Genomic DNA, 19,366 nt, shown 5'->3' with positions numbered 1-19,366 from the left:
TATTTGATGATTCTACCATAAATAAATTCCCGAAAAAAATATCCAGGATGGCAACAGAAGGTGATGCTTTTTATTTTCTCACAGTATTTCTACTGACTGTTGAAAAATGTGGGAGAGAACCTGAATGCCCCACAGAAGTTGATTCACTGCAAAGGTGTCTTGGGATGTAACTTGGTTTGTAACTACCGTCCTGTTGACAAGCCGAGATTCCAATTACATTCCAAATGGGCAGAGATGAAAAAAATTGAGAGTGTGAGATACTTTTTTTCAGTTTCAGGGTTATCAACATGGTGTAACAAATGAGGTTTAAATAAGTAAATCCGAATAACAGCAATCAGAAAGACCAGCATTACATGTCATGGCTTGACTTCTGTCTGTTGTAGTCATTCCACAAAGCTGAAATGGGGAGCACTGCTTTCCCTCATCCTTTAGCATCCTTCAGCATCTTCAGAGCCTGGTTCGTTGTCCATCTTCACTGCAGTGTTGGGCGATTCAGAGGTGCAATAACGTAAGGAAACTGCATTAGCTCACAATGGTTAGAATTTACTTATATGGCTATTCTATCTAGTGGGGATGTGTACATTCAAAAGAAAAGAGAGCTCACCAGGGTACTGATTAGCACTCATTCAGTGCTCTGAGTTCATAATTGCCAAGTATTTTCTACAGGTAATTGCTTCAAAAGCATTTTTTTTTTTTTGGAACTAGCCGAAGTAGAGCATGGCCATGGCCATTCTTTTCAACACAATGTTTTGGTCAGGTGATGACAATTGTTTCGCCCTCTCTGCTCCTAACAGTTGGACAAGAAAGACCGCTCCCCTCTCACAGAAACGTTTCCCAAAGGCAGAGACTCATGAACTGGAATGGAGCAGCAATACTCTCATGCTGGGCTGTTAGGAGATGAAGAGCCATCTGAAAGAGGAAAGCCATGACTAGCTGGGAATGAAATGCCCTTGAAGTCAGGTGGTCATGTTTATAAGAAGATTTTTCTTAATTTAGTTTTTTATTATAATAAAGCTAGATAACACAAAGTTTATCATTGAGGTTTTAAAATGTAAAGCTCTGTGTGCATTTTCACATTGTTGTGCAATAATTACAATGATCCATCTCCAAGATGTTTTCATCTTTCCCACAAAAATTGCACTAATTCCCAAGATTCCTTTTAAGATGAGCTTGTCTAGTTTTCTGGAACAAATAAAACAGCACTTGCTTTGCAAGGTTTGCTCATTTTTTGACAGTGAGGAAATAAAACCTTATCACTGATGAAAAAGTGTCTTGACATTGAAAAAGCTGTTGATGCCCCCAACCTTCTTTGGGGTCATTCAGCACTGGTCAGAGGAGGGCTCAGTGGCAGCGGAGGTTGGCCACATGGAGGGTACAATTTTCTTCTTGGTAGATAGAGAAGATGGTATTATTTGGATAAAAAGATATGGGATACTCACAATGAAGGAGTAAAAATTGAAAACCAGCATCAAGAGAAAGAAAGGAGAGGTTGGAAGGGGACTGCTCTGGCACATGTGGGAATGAATACTCTTCTGTCAGCACAGATACGAAATATTCCTATTATAACACAACACGTTTGCAGATCAAGTTCTAGAGTGAGTCAGTTTTGATCTGGGCTATGCCACTCTCAAGTTATTTCACCTCTCAGAGCTGGGACAGCAAGAGCACCACCTAGAGAAGTGTCAGTGAGTTCGCCACCAGGTATCCAATTCCCTTTCTTTTTGTTAGTACCCAACTATACACACTTGTCAGTTTCCCTTGTGGTTATGTAACTGAGTACTCTATTGAATTATTAGCAACAACAACAAATATTGTTTGCAATGACAATTTCTGGAGAGGGCTTTCTCCATAGTGTTTCTTCTTCTGCCCCTTGGGTGAAAATAAAACTGACGCTCTGGTGTATGGATGAGTCACCATATAGAAGCAATCAGGGTTCTTGAGTCACTTCAAGAAGGAGAAGACATTGATCTGAATTTTTCTCTTTGTTGTATGAGTAAGCAGTAATCTTCTATCCCAAGGTGGCTCTTTGTTACTGAAGCATTGTTTAATTTAGGATCATTATAAGATTCAATAATAAAACTCAGGTAAAGTTTCCAGGACAGTTTTGATGTCGAGTAAGTGTTTAGTGACAATTTGTTGCCTTTAAATAGTTAAGATCAAGAACCATGGAGCATGAGAGACCAGGTATAAACTATGGCAATGCTAAATTTAGTTTGTCATTTAAAGCAAATTAGTAAAATACAGAGGCTTGAATTCCTCATCTGCAAAATAAAGGAACAGCACTACTGGAAAAGGAAAAACAGTTAACATTAGGAAATGTGTGATTTTTCCTCTTAATTCAGAAACTTCCTTGATTCCTGTATGATTCAACACTAGTTCAACTGGCACTGCTTTTCTGTGCTGCAGTATTGATTATAGCTCCCTGTAGAGGCAGCCTCCTGGGCTCAGGAACGTACGCAGAGTCCAGAATTCCTGCACCACTGCAGATGCAATTTAGAGGCATCTCAGTGAGTCTGCAATTTTGAGGTAAGTTCCGGGATATTTAGCACAAAACCAGCAGGCATTAAAAGAAGCATTTGAATTATAGAGATCTCTAGAAAACCTAAGAGGACCAATTCTCCTTAGAATTACAAAGCAGGCATAAAGGGAAGTGAAATTGTTTCCAACTGCCTGAGGATGTCAAATTCATTATTACAGGAATTTCCAGCTAAATAACAGGTTATTCAATTCCAACTGTCTGTGCTTTGTACAAGAATTCAGGAAATGTTGATGTAACCCATGTGGTACCTAATGATTTAAGTCTCTTTTATGAGTTTTATGAGCTGATCTAGTGCTGTTGTTAAGGCTTGGAAACCAAAGCTTTGTTAGAGCAAATCAGCATGGAGAAGCAGACCAAACAAAACCAACAGCCAAAATCAAAAAGCAAAACAAAACAAAATACATGGCAACGAAGCCTGAAGGATCAGAAACACGTTAGTGGACATGCAGGTACGGACACAGGCATCAAGAGTTGCACAGGGAGGGAATAAAGGCGAAGGGTGCAAGGCAAAACCTGAGAACATGCTTGAGGAGTCAAGTCCATTTGGCAACAGTGTGTCAGTCTGGCTCAGATAGTCTGAAGCAAAGACCATGCATTTGTATAGAAAGTACCAAAAGTAATAGGCAGATTCAACTCAATCTCAATAAAAAAACCCAACAACATTCTTCTCACAAATACAAAACACTATACAAAAATTCATCTGGAAACACAAGAGACCATGAATAGCCAAAGCTGTCCTGAAGAATACAAATCAAGCTGGAGGAATCTCAGTTCCAGACCTCAGGATATACTACAGGGCAGTGGTCATAAAAACATTTTGCACAGAAACAAAGAAGATCAATGGAACAGTATAGAAACCCCAGAAGTGAGCCCACAAATGTACAGACAATTCATCTTTGAAAAGAGAAATGAAAATAACCAAGGGAAAAATTGGTCTCTTCAATAAATGCTGCTGGGACAACTGGATAGCAGCCTGCAAAAGTAAGAAGCAAGACCCTCACCTTATACAAAAATCAGCTATAAATGAATCAAGAAATAAATCTATACCCAGAAACCACAGAACTATTAGAGGAAAACATAGCAAGCACTCTATAAGACTTTGGCATTTGTAAAGACTTCTTTAAAAAGTCACCAAAAGCACAGGCAGTCTAAGCCAAAATAAACAAATGGGATACCATCAAACTAAGAAGTTTCTGTACAGCAAAGGAAACAATTAACAAAGTAAAGAAGCAACCAACAGAATGGGAGAACATCGGCATACTACAAAACAATACAGGACTGATATCCAGGATTTACAAAGAGCTTCAAAAACTCAACAACAGCAAAACAAATGGCCCTGTAAATAAACAGGTGAAGATTAACAATACCTGCTGGCATATATGTAGGAGAAAGGTATTCTACTCCACTGACGGGAATGTAGGCTAGTACAACCACTACAGAAGTCAGTATGGATTGTGATCAGACAACTGAAGATCAATCTGTCATATAACCAAGTTATCCCACTCCTGGGAATGTATCCAAAGGATGCAAAGTCTGTATAGAAAAAGTAAGTTACAACCTTATATTGACAGCAGAACAATATACAATAACAAAGACAGGGAAACGACCCAGATGCCCATCAAAACAGCAATGGATAAACAAATTGGCACATCTACTCCCTGGAATACTACTCAGCCATTACAAAGAATGAAATTCTACCATTGGTCCCAACTGGAGACCATTATGCTCAGCGAAATAAACTAGTCCCAAAAGAAAAATATTATGTGTTCCCTTTGCAACATTCATTTAAAATACAAGATAAATAGGTATACAGTTAAATGTATAGATGACCCATAATGGAGACTAGCATACCAGGAAGTGAAGATTGATTGCAGTATGAATTTGTACTCCCAAATAAAAGGAAAACTCTCGAGGAAAATGTTAAATATACTGTGACAATAGGATATTAGACTAACTACCATTGCCTATACCTACAATGCCATGATGTGCTTCAATAGCAAGTATTGGATTTGTGTTTGTTGTTAAAGAACTGTGCTCCTGTATGGGGAAGACAGTTGAGGGGAGGAATGCGGTACATAGAGGGGAGAATCCCCCTGCCTCTGGGACCATATAATCAGAACTAATAATAACAAAGAAGTAAAAAAACATTATTCTAATGTGGCGTTTCCCCCACAATATTGGACATAATTAGTGTCTTAAGAAATGTTTACTGATGGGACATTCTCGCCTTCTTTTTTAAGACTTGCCCCAATCCCCTTTCTTTCTTATATTTTTAAAGCACATCAGTAGGGACTTCTCAGAAAGCTCATAGAAAATAAATTGAAAAAATAAGTTTTCTTCGGTACGGTTTTTGAAATTTATGCATAGTTTTCCATAACTTGCACCTCCCATGAACTTTCAGAATATCTCTGAATTGTACTAAGTATATATTGATAAATTCAAAGAAGATGCTTAATACTATAGTAGAACAGAATCTAAAAGACACAATTTTCTCATGCATCACATTGAAAACAGAGCACTGCATTATAGTTTTATTGAGATTTTTTCCTTAGTAGTACATTAAATTGGTAGTATTTCAGACTTTACAAAACGAGTTACACCTACATGTATCTTGCAGCTCTTAAAAAGTTAGAATGATGGCAAATTAAACCTTATTGAAAGAGTAAAGGGCTATGCTTGCCAGGATGACTCGCCAGATTATCACAGACTAGAGGCAGCACAACCCCTCCAAGGAGCACGGCTCTTGGCATTTGGCAACACGGGTGCTTGAGCCTTTGTTTCTTTGTCTGTGAAATGACTCTAACGGTTCTTACCTCCCAGTGGAATTGGAAGTACGTGAAAGTATGATTTAGATAAGAGTTTCGGAAACTCTAATTTGACATAGAAATCAAAGATAATTCCATAAAATTGGACCATAAATATAACCCTAAATCTATTCAAAAACGCAAATACTCCAGGTGATACATGTTGTGGTGCTGTAAAGTAGCGCAAAACACAAAATCACCAAGAAAGCCCTCAGGAAGACAGAACTGGCAGGGTTGTTCCAACGCCAGGTCTGCAGGAAAGGGAAAAAGTTGAACAGTGGAAGGGACAAGAGTCCGAGCTAAACTTTTCTGAAATACCTCATTTTGTATTTTGGATGTTAGAATTATGCAAGTATTTTCTACAATTATAGATCAAAATTAAATGTAAAAATTCCTGAAAGATGGAAAGCAACATGAAACAAGTGAATCTCACAGATCTGTTAGCTGGAGGTTTACTGTGAAATAATTTCAAGAGATGTAAGCCGAGACTCTGAGTCACAGAAACTTTTGTGTTCTGGGAAAAAGGAATCCCCAAATGTCCACAGTGATGAATTTCAGACAGCAAGGAAATCATTAAATCCTTCCAAGTTTATGTCCAAAGAATTCAAGCTCCAACTTGAAGGAGTTTTCATTGATCAAATACAGAACAATTTAGGATTTCAAAGGAGTAATAACAACTGAAAAAGACTGAAATGTTCAAGTGCACCCAAAAAAATCCATGAATTCTTAATAATACCTGAGGCATTCTTGCAAGAAAACAGACCCTGAATGTGATCCAGTCCCAACTGTGTGTTTATAGGAGACACAGAATGGAAGAAATGCCAGAGGAAAAAAAAATACGCCAATTTCTTGATCAAAGAAAGTGCAGGGTGGAAAGGGGGATGAAGAAGAAAGAAGGCCAAGGGAGATGACAGGAGACTACACATCCCAATCAAATATAGTGCTTTGATCTTGATTAAATTCAAGTTTAAAAACAAGCAAATAATTGTCAATAAGTGAGAGAATCATTCAATAGGAATAAGGGGAATACGGGCAAATTATTTCACGGTATTAAGGAAGTATGGTTTATATCCTTAGGTATAATCATAATTATGTGGTTATGCTTCTAGAATGATTCCTTATTTATTAGTTACACCTACTAAAGTATGAAGGTCTTCCAAAAATTTGTAGACATGGGTATTCTGAAAAGAAAATGCATTGCTTTCAACATCTTTGCACTGGAACAGACATTATGTGTTAATTATATTTTTTATGAATGTTACATACAGATGAGATGTTTCAATGTTTGATATTGGACCACATGATGTCTTTGACTGAGCTAAGTACTTTTCCTTTTTCTACCTTCCCATCAAACAGATTTTCCATAGTCCTAAAAATCTCAGTGTTTTCTGATGTTAGAAAAAAAATTCTATTCCATCTTAAAATTTCATTTTTTTCTTCTAAGTTTCAAAGAAATTAGACATTTTCATTTATTCCTAAAGTCATGGATTCAGAGGATAAATTGGCCCTAGTCTGAGACTTGCTTCTAAATGATCCAGTAGCAGGGAGAGTGTGGGAAAATGGGTAACGGTGGGATTGAATGAAATAAAATTGGCCATGAGTTAGTAATTGCTGAAGCTGTGTGATGGCTATAGGGCCACTGTATCATCTCTATATTTTTATCTGTGTTTAAAATTTCCATAATAAATAGTTGTGAAATTTTACAAAAAATGGGGCCCGGCAGTGTGGCCTAGTGGCTAAAGTCCTCGCCTTGAAAGCCCCGGGATCCCATATGGGCGCCGGTTCTAATCCCGGCAGCTCCACTTCCCATCCAGCTGCCTGCTTGTGGCCTGGGAAAGCAGTCGAGGACGGCCCAAAGCTTTGGGACCCTGCACCCACGTGGGAGACCCGCAAGTCTCACTGGACAAGGATCTGTCAAATGTTTGATAATCTGTAAAAATCTATGTGACAAAGATTTTTTTAAAAAAATTGCTATATTTTCTAATTTTTTTCGCAGGTATAGAGGATGTGAGGCAGCACTTTGCACACATGGCAGAATCATGGGGCTACTTCATTCTGGGGAGGCGGGCAAATGAGAATTACACAGTAAGTGTTGTAACAAAATATTAAATACTATACACAGTACAATATAGGAAGTCTATTCTTTTTCAGAAAAAAAAAATGCATCTCCTTATTGGAAGCAGGTGCATACGACACTGGCATTGTAGCCTGGTAAAGGAGGACACACTGGTGTGCACAATCCTTCCTTTCAGAAAGCTTCAGATACTCTCATGGACGGCCATAACACCTGTCTTCCTGTTCTTGAGTTCTTAACACAGCCACTGTCTCGGCAGAACCAACATACTGTTCTAATCACCTGGACATACAGTGAGAAAACATGGTTCCTACTCCAAAGGCACACACTGGAAAGAACAAATGATCTGCTGGTGACTCAGGGAATTCAGTCTAGTCCCCTATCTGCATGGCAGGAGCCCAAGTTCTCGAGCCATCATGGCTGCCTCCTACGGGCGGCAGGAATCTGAAGCGGGACATGGGTGTTGTATCCCGGCACTTGTGGCATTCCCGTCAATATCCTAACTGCTCAGCCAAATGCCTGCACTGTTTCTTCCTGCTACTCTCCTCTTTCTCTCCCTCCCTTCTGTCTCTGTCTTCCATCCATCCATCATCTCCTTTACTCCCATTTGTGCCTCTGCAACCACAGAACACTCAAAAGACCAGAACTGCTCCATTCGCTTACAGATACAATACTGCTTTTGTCAATAAAATTCTGTGGATAAAGGATATTGCCGATCCAAAGGGTGTCATTTAACTCTTGGGGAATGGGATGGCGCTGCTCAGGGTGTAGGGGGTCAGAACTCCACGTCTGAAGCTGGAGCTCTCAGCTGTCTTGCACAGGAGCATCCATTTGATTCTGGCATGAGCAAGCTTCCAGGAGGGGTGGAAGCTTGAAATCACCTGACTCTTACAAGAGATACCAGGCATGGTTCTCTCAGGAACATTCCACTGGGAGTTTAAGCACCAGTCAACACAGATGGGTTAGGCAAAAACACATCTCATCCCTATAAAGAGTTTGGGACTAACCAACAGATGAGATCCTATTTTTATTAGCATTGACAAATCAAAAGAACTACACCCAAACAGATGAAAGTCTGCATAGCCAATGGAGTTAGGGAAATGTAGCTACAAAGGCAAACGTTGTCACTACTCATTCAGTATCTCTTAGGGTGTCAGAAGCTGGGAAGAGTCATCACGCCCCTTTAATCTGCCTAATGAACCATGACTCCCATGGTTGTGGAGGGTGCTAGATTCCCTGTTTTCACACCATCACAGTCACCTTCTGACAACTGTGTTTCTTGTGGTTTGTCTGAAAGAAAATGCCCTGAAGAAGCTGATGTGAATGCTGAGTCGGCTTGACAGTAATATTTCTCATTACATATGAATCAACTGGCTTTTGAGTTTTAGGCACCAGTCTCCATGGAGTTACTGAGTCATGCAAGGGGGCACTGACAGAGAGAGGTTCCAGATATGAGCCACAGGGAATGTCTCCCAGAGTCACTTTTGTCATTCGGCTGGTTGCCTGCCTTTCGTGATGCCTAACCAACACAATCCATCCCTATTCCCACCTTCTCTACATTCCTTTGAGGATCAAAAACTTTCATACCAAGTAAAAAAAATGACAATACTTTGCAACTTGTTCCATCCAAAAGTGCAGTTAGCTCCTTACCCCAAGAACCTGTAAAAGCCATGTGCAGGAGGGCAGTTTGTATCAGGAGTTTTGAGCTTCTGCCTTCCCGTTCTTAGGTCAGGATGTACATAGACGCCAGCCAACCTGCTAGGTGATGTGAACCTTATGACCTAAGCAGCCCACTCATTCTGAATGTTAGTAAGCCACCCAACAAAAGCAAAGTCATCTTGCACATGAGTGGATGAACACAAAGTTCTGAAGGCATGCAAGTCAGATCATCTAAGAACTCCCAAATCAGCCCCACCCAATTTACCAATTCATGCAGTGGAATAAGAAATGGTTGTGGTTTTAAGGTATTGGACCTTGGAATAGACTATTATGCAACAGATGCTAACTGATATGACAATATTTAACTATTGATTGTACTCTAAACTTAGTTCCAAAGTCTTATTTCTGAGCAGTTGTGGGGTTTGCACCTTGACATAACACAAGTAGGATTCCTTGTTGGCTATCACAGGAGCTTTGGTGGCTCCAGCAGAAGCAATGGCATTAGTTTCTTTCAAGATGCTACAAGGTGAGAGGTGGCTGAATGGTTCACCAGTGTTCACAAGAGAAGGAGGAGGGTCAAATACGTTTTAAAAATTGCATTTTTTGGACTCAGATTTCTGACCTTCAGCCGGCGGTCTGGATCTCCACTGCACAGGGAATTTACTGACACTTTGAACGATTTCCAGGCTGGGCTTAAGTTGTTCATTACAACCTGGGAAAGAGAGCGGAATGGTGAGTGTGGAGGCAATGACTAGCATTCCGACTTCTCAACATAAGAACGGTGTGAGAACTCATTGCCAAGGTGCTAAAAGGAGGGTCTCTGAAACACTGCCATCGTGAGATGTTGAAATAGAAAATCCTTTATAGATACTCCGATAGTCACTTTCATGGCTGTTGTTCCACGGATAACGACAAAACTATTGTCCGGCATGTGAATACTGAGTGTCATCCCATTCATGTCAGAAGAGCTGTAGTCAGAGTCAGCCTATTTCTGGTCTTCGATCAAGAACCCCCGGTTTTGTAGGGCGATTAGTCCCATGGTACAAACCCCTTTCTTTTGGAATCAGCAGATGTAAATTTTTCCTTAGAGTTCATCTGCATCAAGTGTTTTCTTGTCATCATTATGGTTTAAGGCATTCAGTCTGGCTCAGAATGTACAAGTAGCTACTCAGCATCTTGCACAGGCCTGCAGGCTTTGGGACAAAAGTTCCCAACTTGTGGCTCCTTGGAGCAGCAGGAGCCCTCTCACTTGGGAACTTGTTCGAAACACTCATATTTAGGCTTCCTCCAGACCTACTGACAGACATTCTGGAGGTGGGACTCTAGACGATTCTGAAATTTGAGGCTGAGAATGCCTGTATTAAAGAACATACATAATTTGCCACATTGATTTATCTTCCTGTGAAGTTTTTACCTAGTAGAAGTTTCAGGTTTTTTTAAAGAAATCTCTCTCCAACTAACCTGAAGACTTTATGAGTGATTCCCTCTTCTGCTGGATTCCTTAATATAATTATAAATTATCCACAAGATTAATTGGATGTTATTACATTTATTTTAATGCATGAAAACACAGAAATAATGCTTCTGTGTCTCTTGTTTTCTACTCTGATTTTCTACAGATGACCACAGTGACAGCGGGAAGGAAGACTAAATAAAACTGGATTAAATTTTTCACTCTTTAGTGAAAACGTGCAGAAGTGAGAACGTTTCATTATAACAGTTTGGAAAAACTCAACATCACATCAAGGTTTCAATCACATATCTTCCCTAGTATTAAAACGTGTGTGTGTGTGTGTGTGTGTGTGTGTGTGTGTGTGTGTTGTGTGTGTCTGTGTGTGTGTGTCTGTGTGTGTGTGTGAGAGAGAAAATGAATGTGTGTGCGAGAGAGAGAGAGAGAGAATGTGTGCGTGCATGTTTCTGTCAAGAGAAGAATGCTGCCTAGCATTTGTTTTTCTACTGAGAAAGCAAGAGGAAAAATCAGTGTGAAGCTCTTTAGCTCACTGGAAAACTTCTAGTCACATTTCTTGGGTCTCCAGGAACCCTTTAGCACCAGGCTATAAAGGGGCATTTTAGTGACTCATGCAGAATAGGAGAGTTAATGTTGAGGGGGGGATGCTGTCAGGTGCCAAGCAGGGAAGGAGAATGGGAGAAACCCCATTACACCATGGTATCCTTTCTCTCTGCTTAAAGTCTTTATTCAATGACTCGAGCAATGTACATATGAACACTACTTCAGGGGCTCCTTAAAAGAAATGTATTTCACGCAGGAAATTCTATAGTTCGAGACTCCATGCTGGCTACCCTCTGATTTATTCCAGTGTCAAGTTTTACAGCATATTGTGGGTGTGCTGTTTATGCTCCATTCCATACGCTTATTCATTTTTTGACAACACATTTTATTAGATACGAACTCTGTGCCAAATGATATCCAAAAACGGCCCACCCATGATTATGGCTGTCACATCTACTTTCAGAATAGAAAGTCAAGTTTCACCATGCCAGCTACCACTGTTAGTTCAGCAAAGTGGAACAGGATCTGCGTGTGGTACATGCGAACCCTCCATCCTCAGCATCCTCCCGTGAAAGTTACGGAGGTGACTTTTTTTTTAACCCTGACATGAACACATAAGTACAGTACGGACTTGTATGGGCTTGAAGTCATTCTTCATGGTTGTGTCAATACCCTTCTCACCCTTACAGAAATCCCTCTTGCACTAGCTGGTGAGTGAAATAAAGTATGAAACACAGATTTGGGTTGGCTGTTTAATGGGCATGAGGTGGTAGGGAAGTGCTGAAGGAAGTGAGAAGTTAAGCTTGGGGCTACAGGGAGAAAGTAGGGGGAGGGCAGGAGGAGACACAGACAGGCTCTGTGCTTGTTGAGCCAGGGTAGTGCTTGCTGTGTAGTAGGACTGGCATCTGCACAGTGCATTGAGTTTCCCTGTGTAAGTGACTGGCTTCCCCAATAGCAACCACCTCAATTCAAATGTCAATTCTACCTTTTTCTAACAGTGAGACCTAGGAGATCTACCTAAAGTTCACTTTCATTTGTAAAATGATGGACATAATAGTTATGCCAAAATATTGTGAGAAATAAAATAATGTATACATATCACTTCAATGCTTTCTACTTAGCTATCCTTACTTAGTGGTAGCTGATGTTCATATTCTTATTATTCATAAGTTGTTGGTTATCTATATTGACAGTCAATAAGAGAAAATTGGGGTAAAAGTTGGTTTCTTATTGTAACACTTAATTTGAAGAGAACAAGAAAAATGACTAAGTGGCCTCCTGGTGACAGTGAAAGCTCCACATACGTGTGAATTATCTACTGACATCAAGAAATCCATGGGGTTTCTCCAAACAGGCCTATTTATCGTGTGAGGTGGTGAGGTGGCATAGCGGGACACAACTCTGCTTACCTCGGTTCGGTGCACCAGCTGCTGAGTCGCATCATCATTCATGCGAAAAATTTCCAGAAATGGGTCAGATTTGCTGAAGAAATCCTAAAACACATAAATAGGAACAAACTGCTATTAAATCACCAATGTGTCTGTTTCCATATTCTGTTTCTTGGATTTGCCTTATTGTGCATTTGCTAATTTTTCTATGAAACAGTAGACATTGTGCAAGGAAAAAAAAAACAAAGTGTTTGGATGTCACTTTAGTTTCTCACAAGCAGCTAGAATAAAAAACAAACAGTGGTAAGGATATGCAGAAACAATTACCCTAATCCACTGCTGGTATGAATGTAGACTAGTCCATCCATTGTGCAGGACAGTGAGGATACTCCTCAGACACCTAAAAATAGATCCGCCATAGAAACTAGCCATCCAACTCCAAATTAAATAAACTCAGTATGAAAGACAGCTATTTGTACACCCATTTTATTGCAGATCAAATAAAATTGCTAAGATAGGGAATTAAGCCAGATGTCCATCAGAAGATATGAGAGCTTAGTGGCTAAAGTCCTTGCTTTGCATGCGCTGGGATCCCATATGGTCACTGGTTCTAATTCTGGCAGCCCTGCCTGTGGCTGGAAAAGTAGCCAAGGATGGCTCAAAGTCTTGGTACCCTGCACCCACATGGGAGACCTGGAAGAGGCTCCTGGCTTCAGATTGGCTCAGCTCTGATGGTTTTGGTCACTTGGGGATTGAACCAGCAGATGGAAGATCTTTCTCTCTCTCCTTCTCTTTATAAATCTGACTTTCCAATAAAAATAAAAATAAAGTGTGTCTAAACCTAAACCTGTGGGTTTCTCTTCCCTCCAGTTTCTTGGTCTCTCTAATCTTGACTGTCTTAGGCTGCTCACACAGATGTTTCATGTCTCTTACCAGGGGTTTTCACAGAAAGGAATGACAGAAAAACAGGATGCTTTATTATTGGCAATGAACCCTGTTTGTATATTTATTTTAAGGGTTTTTTTTAACTTCAGGAAAAAGTAAAGTATCAAATAGAAGGAACTTTTCTATATATTACTATCATTTCTCAACATCTACAGAGTGTCTAAACTTTTATCTGTAGTACCTAGGGTTTACTAAATGAGTAATTAATACAGAAACAAATAAATAAATGTCATGAACCTATGATGTCAGGCAGTAGTCTATCTGAGAGCATTTTTATATAGTTCACACGGTGATTTTTTCCCCCAGAAACATGAACTCAAGTGAAGCAGAATTGGGCCTGTTATTTGCCTTTAAAACCATCTTTTGTTCTTAAAGGTTAGCAAGAGTGAACCACATTATTTCCCCACTGTGCATTGTTCAGTCTCCACTTGTAACTTTTCCCTGTCCATGAATTTTCCAGCCCTCCTTGTGTTGAGCTTTGCAAGACATGTGCAAGACATATACTGACCACAGCACTTCTCCAGTGGAGGTCAAGACACACGGGAAGAGAGAATTCAGTTACGGCCCTCTAAAGCATAATTAAGTTTCATGGTAAGGCAAGAACACAAATAAAAATAAGCCAGGATTAAGTATATGAAAGAAACTGTATAAAGAATCTTCAGAGAAGAGAGTAATTGATGAAATCTGCCTGGAAAATATGGTTAGCAGGAGGATATTGACAGGGAAGACTGACTATGTAAAACAGTAAACCTACAGGGTATGCATCAAGTAGCTTGACTGGACAAGCAGAGCAGGCAGAGGTCCTGACCATCCTCTAACACAGGCCAAGCTGGCTCCAGCATGGCAAGGGCCTTCCATGTTCATCCAAAATCTCTATTTTATTTGAAAGGCAAAGAGAGATCTAGTTGTTGCTGGCATTGAGGAATAAACAAGAGGATGGAAGATCTCTCTTTGCCTTTCAAATAAAATGAAAATAAAATAGCAGTTGAGAGTTATCAACGGCTAGGGAAGAGACTGATTTAAGTACTAAGTTATAGACAAGAAGTAAGAAGTTCTGGTGTCCTATTGCACATGGGGGAATTATAAAAAATGATAATGTATATTTAAAAAGTGGAAGAACATAAAGAAATAATATATAAGGGGATAGGCATATTTCTCTGATTTGAACAAAATGTACACATATATTAATAATCATATGGCACCACATAAATATGCATGATTTAATGTGTCAGTTAAAAGTACAAAATTTTTTTAATAAAAAATACTGAATATGGGAGTATGCCTCAAAAATTTTGTGGAAAATGGAATTAAAATATAAGTCTACTTTGTTGCAGAGATTTTTGGTATCTAGAAGGGTCTTTTCACCATAATAGATTTATTTTAGATGATGTTTGTGTAGTTGAGAAGGATGTATGGCCCTGTGTACCACCCATTAGAATGGAAAGGGCCCAGGGATGGGGGAAAGTGGATGAGACAACTGCTTCTTTTCTATTCTCCCTGTTTGTTGGGGGCGGGGGGCATGAAGAGAAGAGGGCCACGCCCAGCAGAAGAAGCATACTCATACTGGAGGATGTGGGACAGCCACTGATGTCATCCTAGGGTCCTTGGCGCAGAGCACGGTCCAAAGACACTGCATAAGCATTTTGGATGGCTCTAAGATACTGGTGATATTGTTGCTCCAAGGTTGAGGAAATCCTTCCAAGGTCCATTGGCTGACATAGTCCTCCTTAGAGTCTCCATTCGCCCAGATGCTTGCTGTCAAACTTGGCTGGGAGAGTTGTTCATTTTGATCTGCCTTCTACGGTATTAGATATCCTCTGCAGACCTCAATGAGCTATCATGTCTGCTCTCGGGGTGCATCTTGGCATGCTGTCCAATGCACTGGCTTCAGCAACCAAGGAGGCCCGGTTCGGACACATGTACTCCACTGTCAGACCATAGATTGTGTGATTTTCCCTGTGGTTGGAGTTTTGAGTTCAGTGCTCCAGTTCAGGGTATCCCCAAATAAACCTTTCCAGAGATGGCTCCAGACTTGACCCCGGTGTGTGCTAGCCAGTGTGAGGTCCAGCTCAGTCCATCACCCATATCAGCCTAAATACACACTGGTGGTTGAATTGGCCAGGTCAGTTCTGTCCCTAACTCCATCTCACAGGCAACCCAAAGGATGCTGTGGCCCAGCCTAACCCTGTCCACCACATGCATGGCCCTGACACACACCAGTGGGAACTGCAGCCCAGTTGGTGTGACCTCCAACAACCCCCACCAGGCCTGCTCCCAGCCCCAGTTCCTGCACATGCCAGTATGTGCAGAAGACTGGTCCAATCTGTTTGGCATTCCATTTGGCTCTTGTACACATCAATGGGTGTTGCAGCCTATCTAGCAGGTTTTTTTCAGAACATATGTTTCCCACAAATTTTCAAAGTACCTGTATAAATAAAAAATAAATAAAAGATAGGTAATTCCTGCCTTCTGCCTTCCCTAAGGGATGTGGACCTCACTCCCCGACCTGTAGTGCAGGGCCCTCAGGCATCATGCTTACCAATTACACTTAGCAAGTCCTGAACACAGGGAGAAAATCCTAGTGAGCCATTTCTTCTTTTTTGCTTCCTATTAACAATTTAAAAGCTTTATTACTGTGACTTTATTTTAAACCACGAAAAAGCTGGGCACCAAAAATAGAAAGAATGTATAATCCCATTGGTAATTCCACAATCATCAACAGGATTTGAGTAAGCCTTTTTCTGGAATCCAAATACAGTTTTATTTTCCATTAACCTCTTAAAAATGTATCTCTAATTATACTCTGTATGCAATTTAGTGCCTTCATGCTGATCCCTTGGTGGCATACTGAAATACCTCTTCTGTTTTATTTCATATTCTTTTAAGATATTTTTTTAAGGTCAACATGGAATTGTTGTCCAAGGGAATACAATAAATCAAAGAAACATCAGACCTGGTGTCTCTGTCCCAGGAACAGACCTAATAAGCAGCATACTGGCTTTCGTTTTGCTTCTTTTCTTTATTTTTAAAATTACTTGCACAGCTGAGAGGGATGAGCCCATGTGGACCTCTGATTAGGTGCGCAGGGTTAGGTATGGAGGAAGTGAGTTGGACAAATGTTTCAACTTTACTTTTTTTCTCCAGTGTCTGCAGGGGAAGCGGGGGCAGTGCTTATTGATAGAGGATGGTCATTTGAGACCCCAATGTAGGGAAGAATATTCCAAGACTATTATTTGGGCGATTTTGGTAGTTCTGAGAAGTTGCTGGTTTTTTCTGCTGCAGGGTTGAGAAAATCTTTATAAGGTCTGTTGGTTGACAAAGTCCACCTTAGTGTATCCACAGATGCAGGAACACGTTGCAAAGCTTGACCAGAATCGTCCAAGCTGCTGTGGTCTCCATCCTCTGACGAGGCAGCTGAGGTCCCCTGCTGGCCTAGACGAGCTGGCCATCATGTCCCTCATGTGCATCTGGATATGCTGTCCATGGCACAGGCTTTAGCAACTGAGGAGGGACAGTTCTTATACAGGAACTCCAATGTTGGACCACACATTCTGTGATTTTCCCTGTGGCTAGGGTCTGCGTCCAGCGGTCTAGTTGGGGAGTCCCCCAAGAAACCTCACCTGGGATGACCTCAGACTTAACTCTTGTGTGTGCCAGCCAGTGCAGGGTCAGCTTCAGTTCATCACCTGCACCAGCCAATACACATACTGGTGGTTGTAGCTGCCTGGTCAGTTCCACCCCAGCTCCATATCTCATGCAAACCAGTGCATGCTGCAGTCCAAACCAACCAGCGTGCCACAGACCCAGTCCTCATACATACCAGGAGGTGCTGTGGCCTAGTCAGGGCAACTTCCAATAAGTCTCATCAGGTTTACCCACAGCCCCGGTGTTTGTATGTGACAGTCTCTGCTGTGTCCTAGTCCAACCCAGCCTACATTCCATCTGGCTCTCGTGCACACAAATGGGTGCTGTGGCTTAGCTCAGCCTGACATGGCCCCAGACGCGACCTCATGCATGCTAATAAGTGCTACGGCCTTGTCCAGGCTGGCTTGTCCCCAACCCTGGTTCTCATGCTAAACCAGTTGTAAGTCCAGCCCAGCAGGGGGTTTGGCATTGCTTTTTACAAAACATATATTTATTTATTTGAGGGAAGAGGAGGAGGAGGAGGAGGAGGAGGAGAAGGAGGAGGAGGAGGAGGAGAGAGAGAGAGAGAGAGAGAGAGAGAGAGAGAGAGAGAGAGAGAAAGTCTCCATTCACTTGGGCAATTGGCCAATCTTCCATTGGGAAAGTGGATAGGAAGTACAGCAGCTGTAACTCCAACTAGTGCCCATATGGGATTGCAGTGTCACAGGTGGTAGCTCAATTTGTGGAGCCACAATGCTGGCCCAAGCACTGATTTTAAATTCCAAATCTACCATACATAATATGGATCATCTTGGGCAAGTTATTTAATTTCTCCAAGTTTCAGTTTTTTCACCTATAAATGGAAAGAACACAACCTTTGCCTTACAGCAGTGTGGCAGAATTAGAAGAGATGAGGCAGTGCTGGACATGTGTTACGGAATTCATGGTATGCCGGTTGTTAGGATTATTAGTACTAGAGAAGAGAAAGCATGGGGCCAATACTGTGACACAGCAAGTTAAGCCGCAGCTTGCAGTGCCAGCATCCCATAATGGAATGCTGGTTTGAGTCCTGTTTGCTTTGCTTCGGTCTTCGCTCCTATTACTGTGCTTTAAGGGCAACAGATGATGAATCGAGCACTTGGACCTCTTCCACTCATGTAGAAAACCCAGATGGTGATCCTCGCTCCTGGTTTCACCCTAGTCCAAACCTGACTGTTACGGTTCTCTGGGGAAGGGGGGTACTAACCGGTAGATGGAAGATCTATTTCTTTCCCTCTGTTTCATTCTGCTACTCTGCCTTTCAAGTAAATAAAATAAGAATGTGTGAAGACACTTTGTGAAGAATTATGCAACTATCAGGGATGATAATGAGCAAGAAGGCACCTGATTGGAGACAAAACAACTCACCAGCAGATCGTACACATTCAGCTATTCATGGCTTTGGGGTTAGTCCTACGATCACTTTAATATGAAAGTTTTCTGCCTTTTCTGCTTGGCCATTTGCATGAAGATAGTCCCTGGGACAATTCAGTGTAATGAAGATAAATGAATGAGGCATGTTGCTCAAGTTTGCTATGGTAAAAGTTTTTTTATATCCTGGAGACCATATTACTCCACCCTTTTAGACTCATAAGAAAGAAATTAAGAGAGAGGCAATGATAAGCAAACAGCTATGCTTTGTATTAAAAAAAGCAAGCAGTGCATATCCATGATGGGAATCCTGAAAATACATTTCTGAGCCTTGAAAAAAATGGCTGAATGATACAGAGTAGTTCCAGGATTCACAGCTTACTGGTCCTGTAACTTGGGGCGACATTTGAACCTCACTAGCTTCGTCTGTAAAATGGAAAGAAACATCTTCGTTTTGAGAATACAGTTACACATTTGAGAAATAGCATGTATTACTCTGACTGGACACACTATAGATGTTCAATAATTTTACTACTCTCTTATTCATGCAGAGTAGATGATTATTCCTAGGCAAAAGTACTTAAACACAGTGAAATTACAGCACAACACTGAGAAATTTTACATTGCTTTAGAGCCTTGCTCATCCTTCTATGGCTCAGAGCCCAAATCTGGCCCATTTCTGTACTTGTGAGTAAAGTTTTATTGGAACACTGCCACACTGACTCATAGATGGTTGGGGCTGCATTCATGTTTCTAAGGCAGAATTGAGCATTAGGACAGAGAACATATGGCCTACTAGGCTAAAATATTGACTATCTGGCTCCTCCCAGGATAGGGGGAGGGCAGAATTTGCTGGCTCACACATCACCCCATCCACTTCACATCATAGGAACTGTCGGTGGATACAACTAC

The 19,366-nt window shown here is 41.0% G+C and overlaps 1 protein-coding gene across 1 annotated transcript in view; it reads right to left on the bottom strand.

Annotated features, from left to right (window-relative positions):
* CPNE4 (copine 4) overlaps positions 1–19,366 on the bottom strand; it is a 277,997-nt gene that overhangs the window by 66,131 nt on the left and 192,500 nt on the right. The window contains exons 6-7 of the mRNA XM_058657050.1: positions 12,497–12,580; positions 9,699–9,788 (exon numbers count right to left, since the gene is read on the bottom strand). Coding sequence (XP_058513033.1) covers positions 9,699–9,788; positions 12,497–12,580 — 174 coding nt within the window. The remainder of the gene's footprint in view (positions 1–9,698; positions 9,789–12,496; positions 12,581–19,366) is intronic.

This window comes from Ochotona princeps, chromosome 30, assembly GCF_030435755.1.
Source record: "Ochotona princeps isolate mOchPri1 chromosome 30, mOchPri1.hap1, whole genome shotgun sequence".
Lineage (NCBI taxonomy): Eukaryota > Metazoa > Chordata > Mammalia > Lagomorpha > Ochotonidae > Ochotona > Ochotona princeps.
Note: the sequence above shows the minus strand (reverse complement) of the source record. Positions and strands in the feature narration are given on the sequence as shown.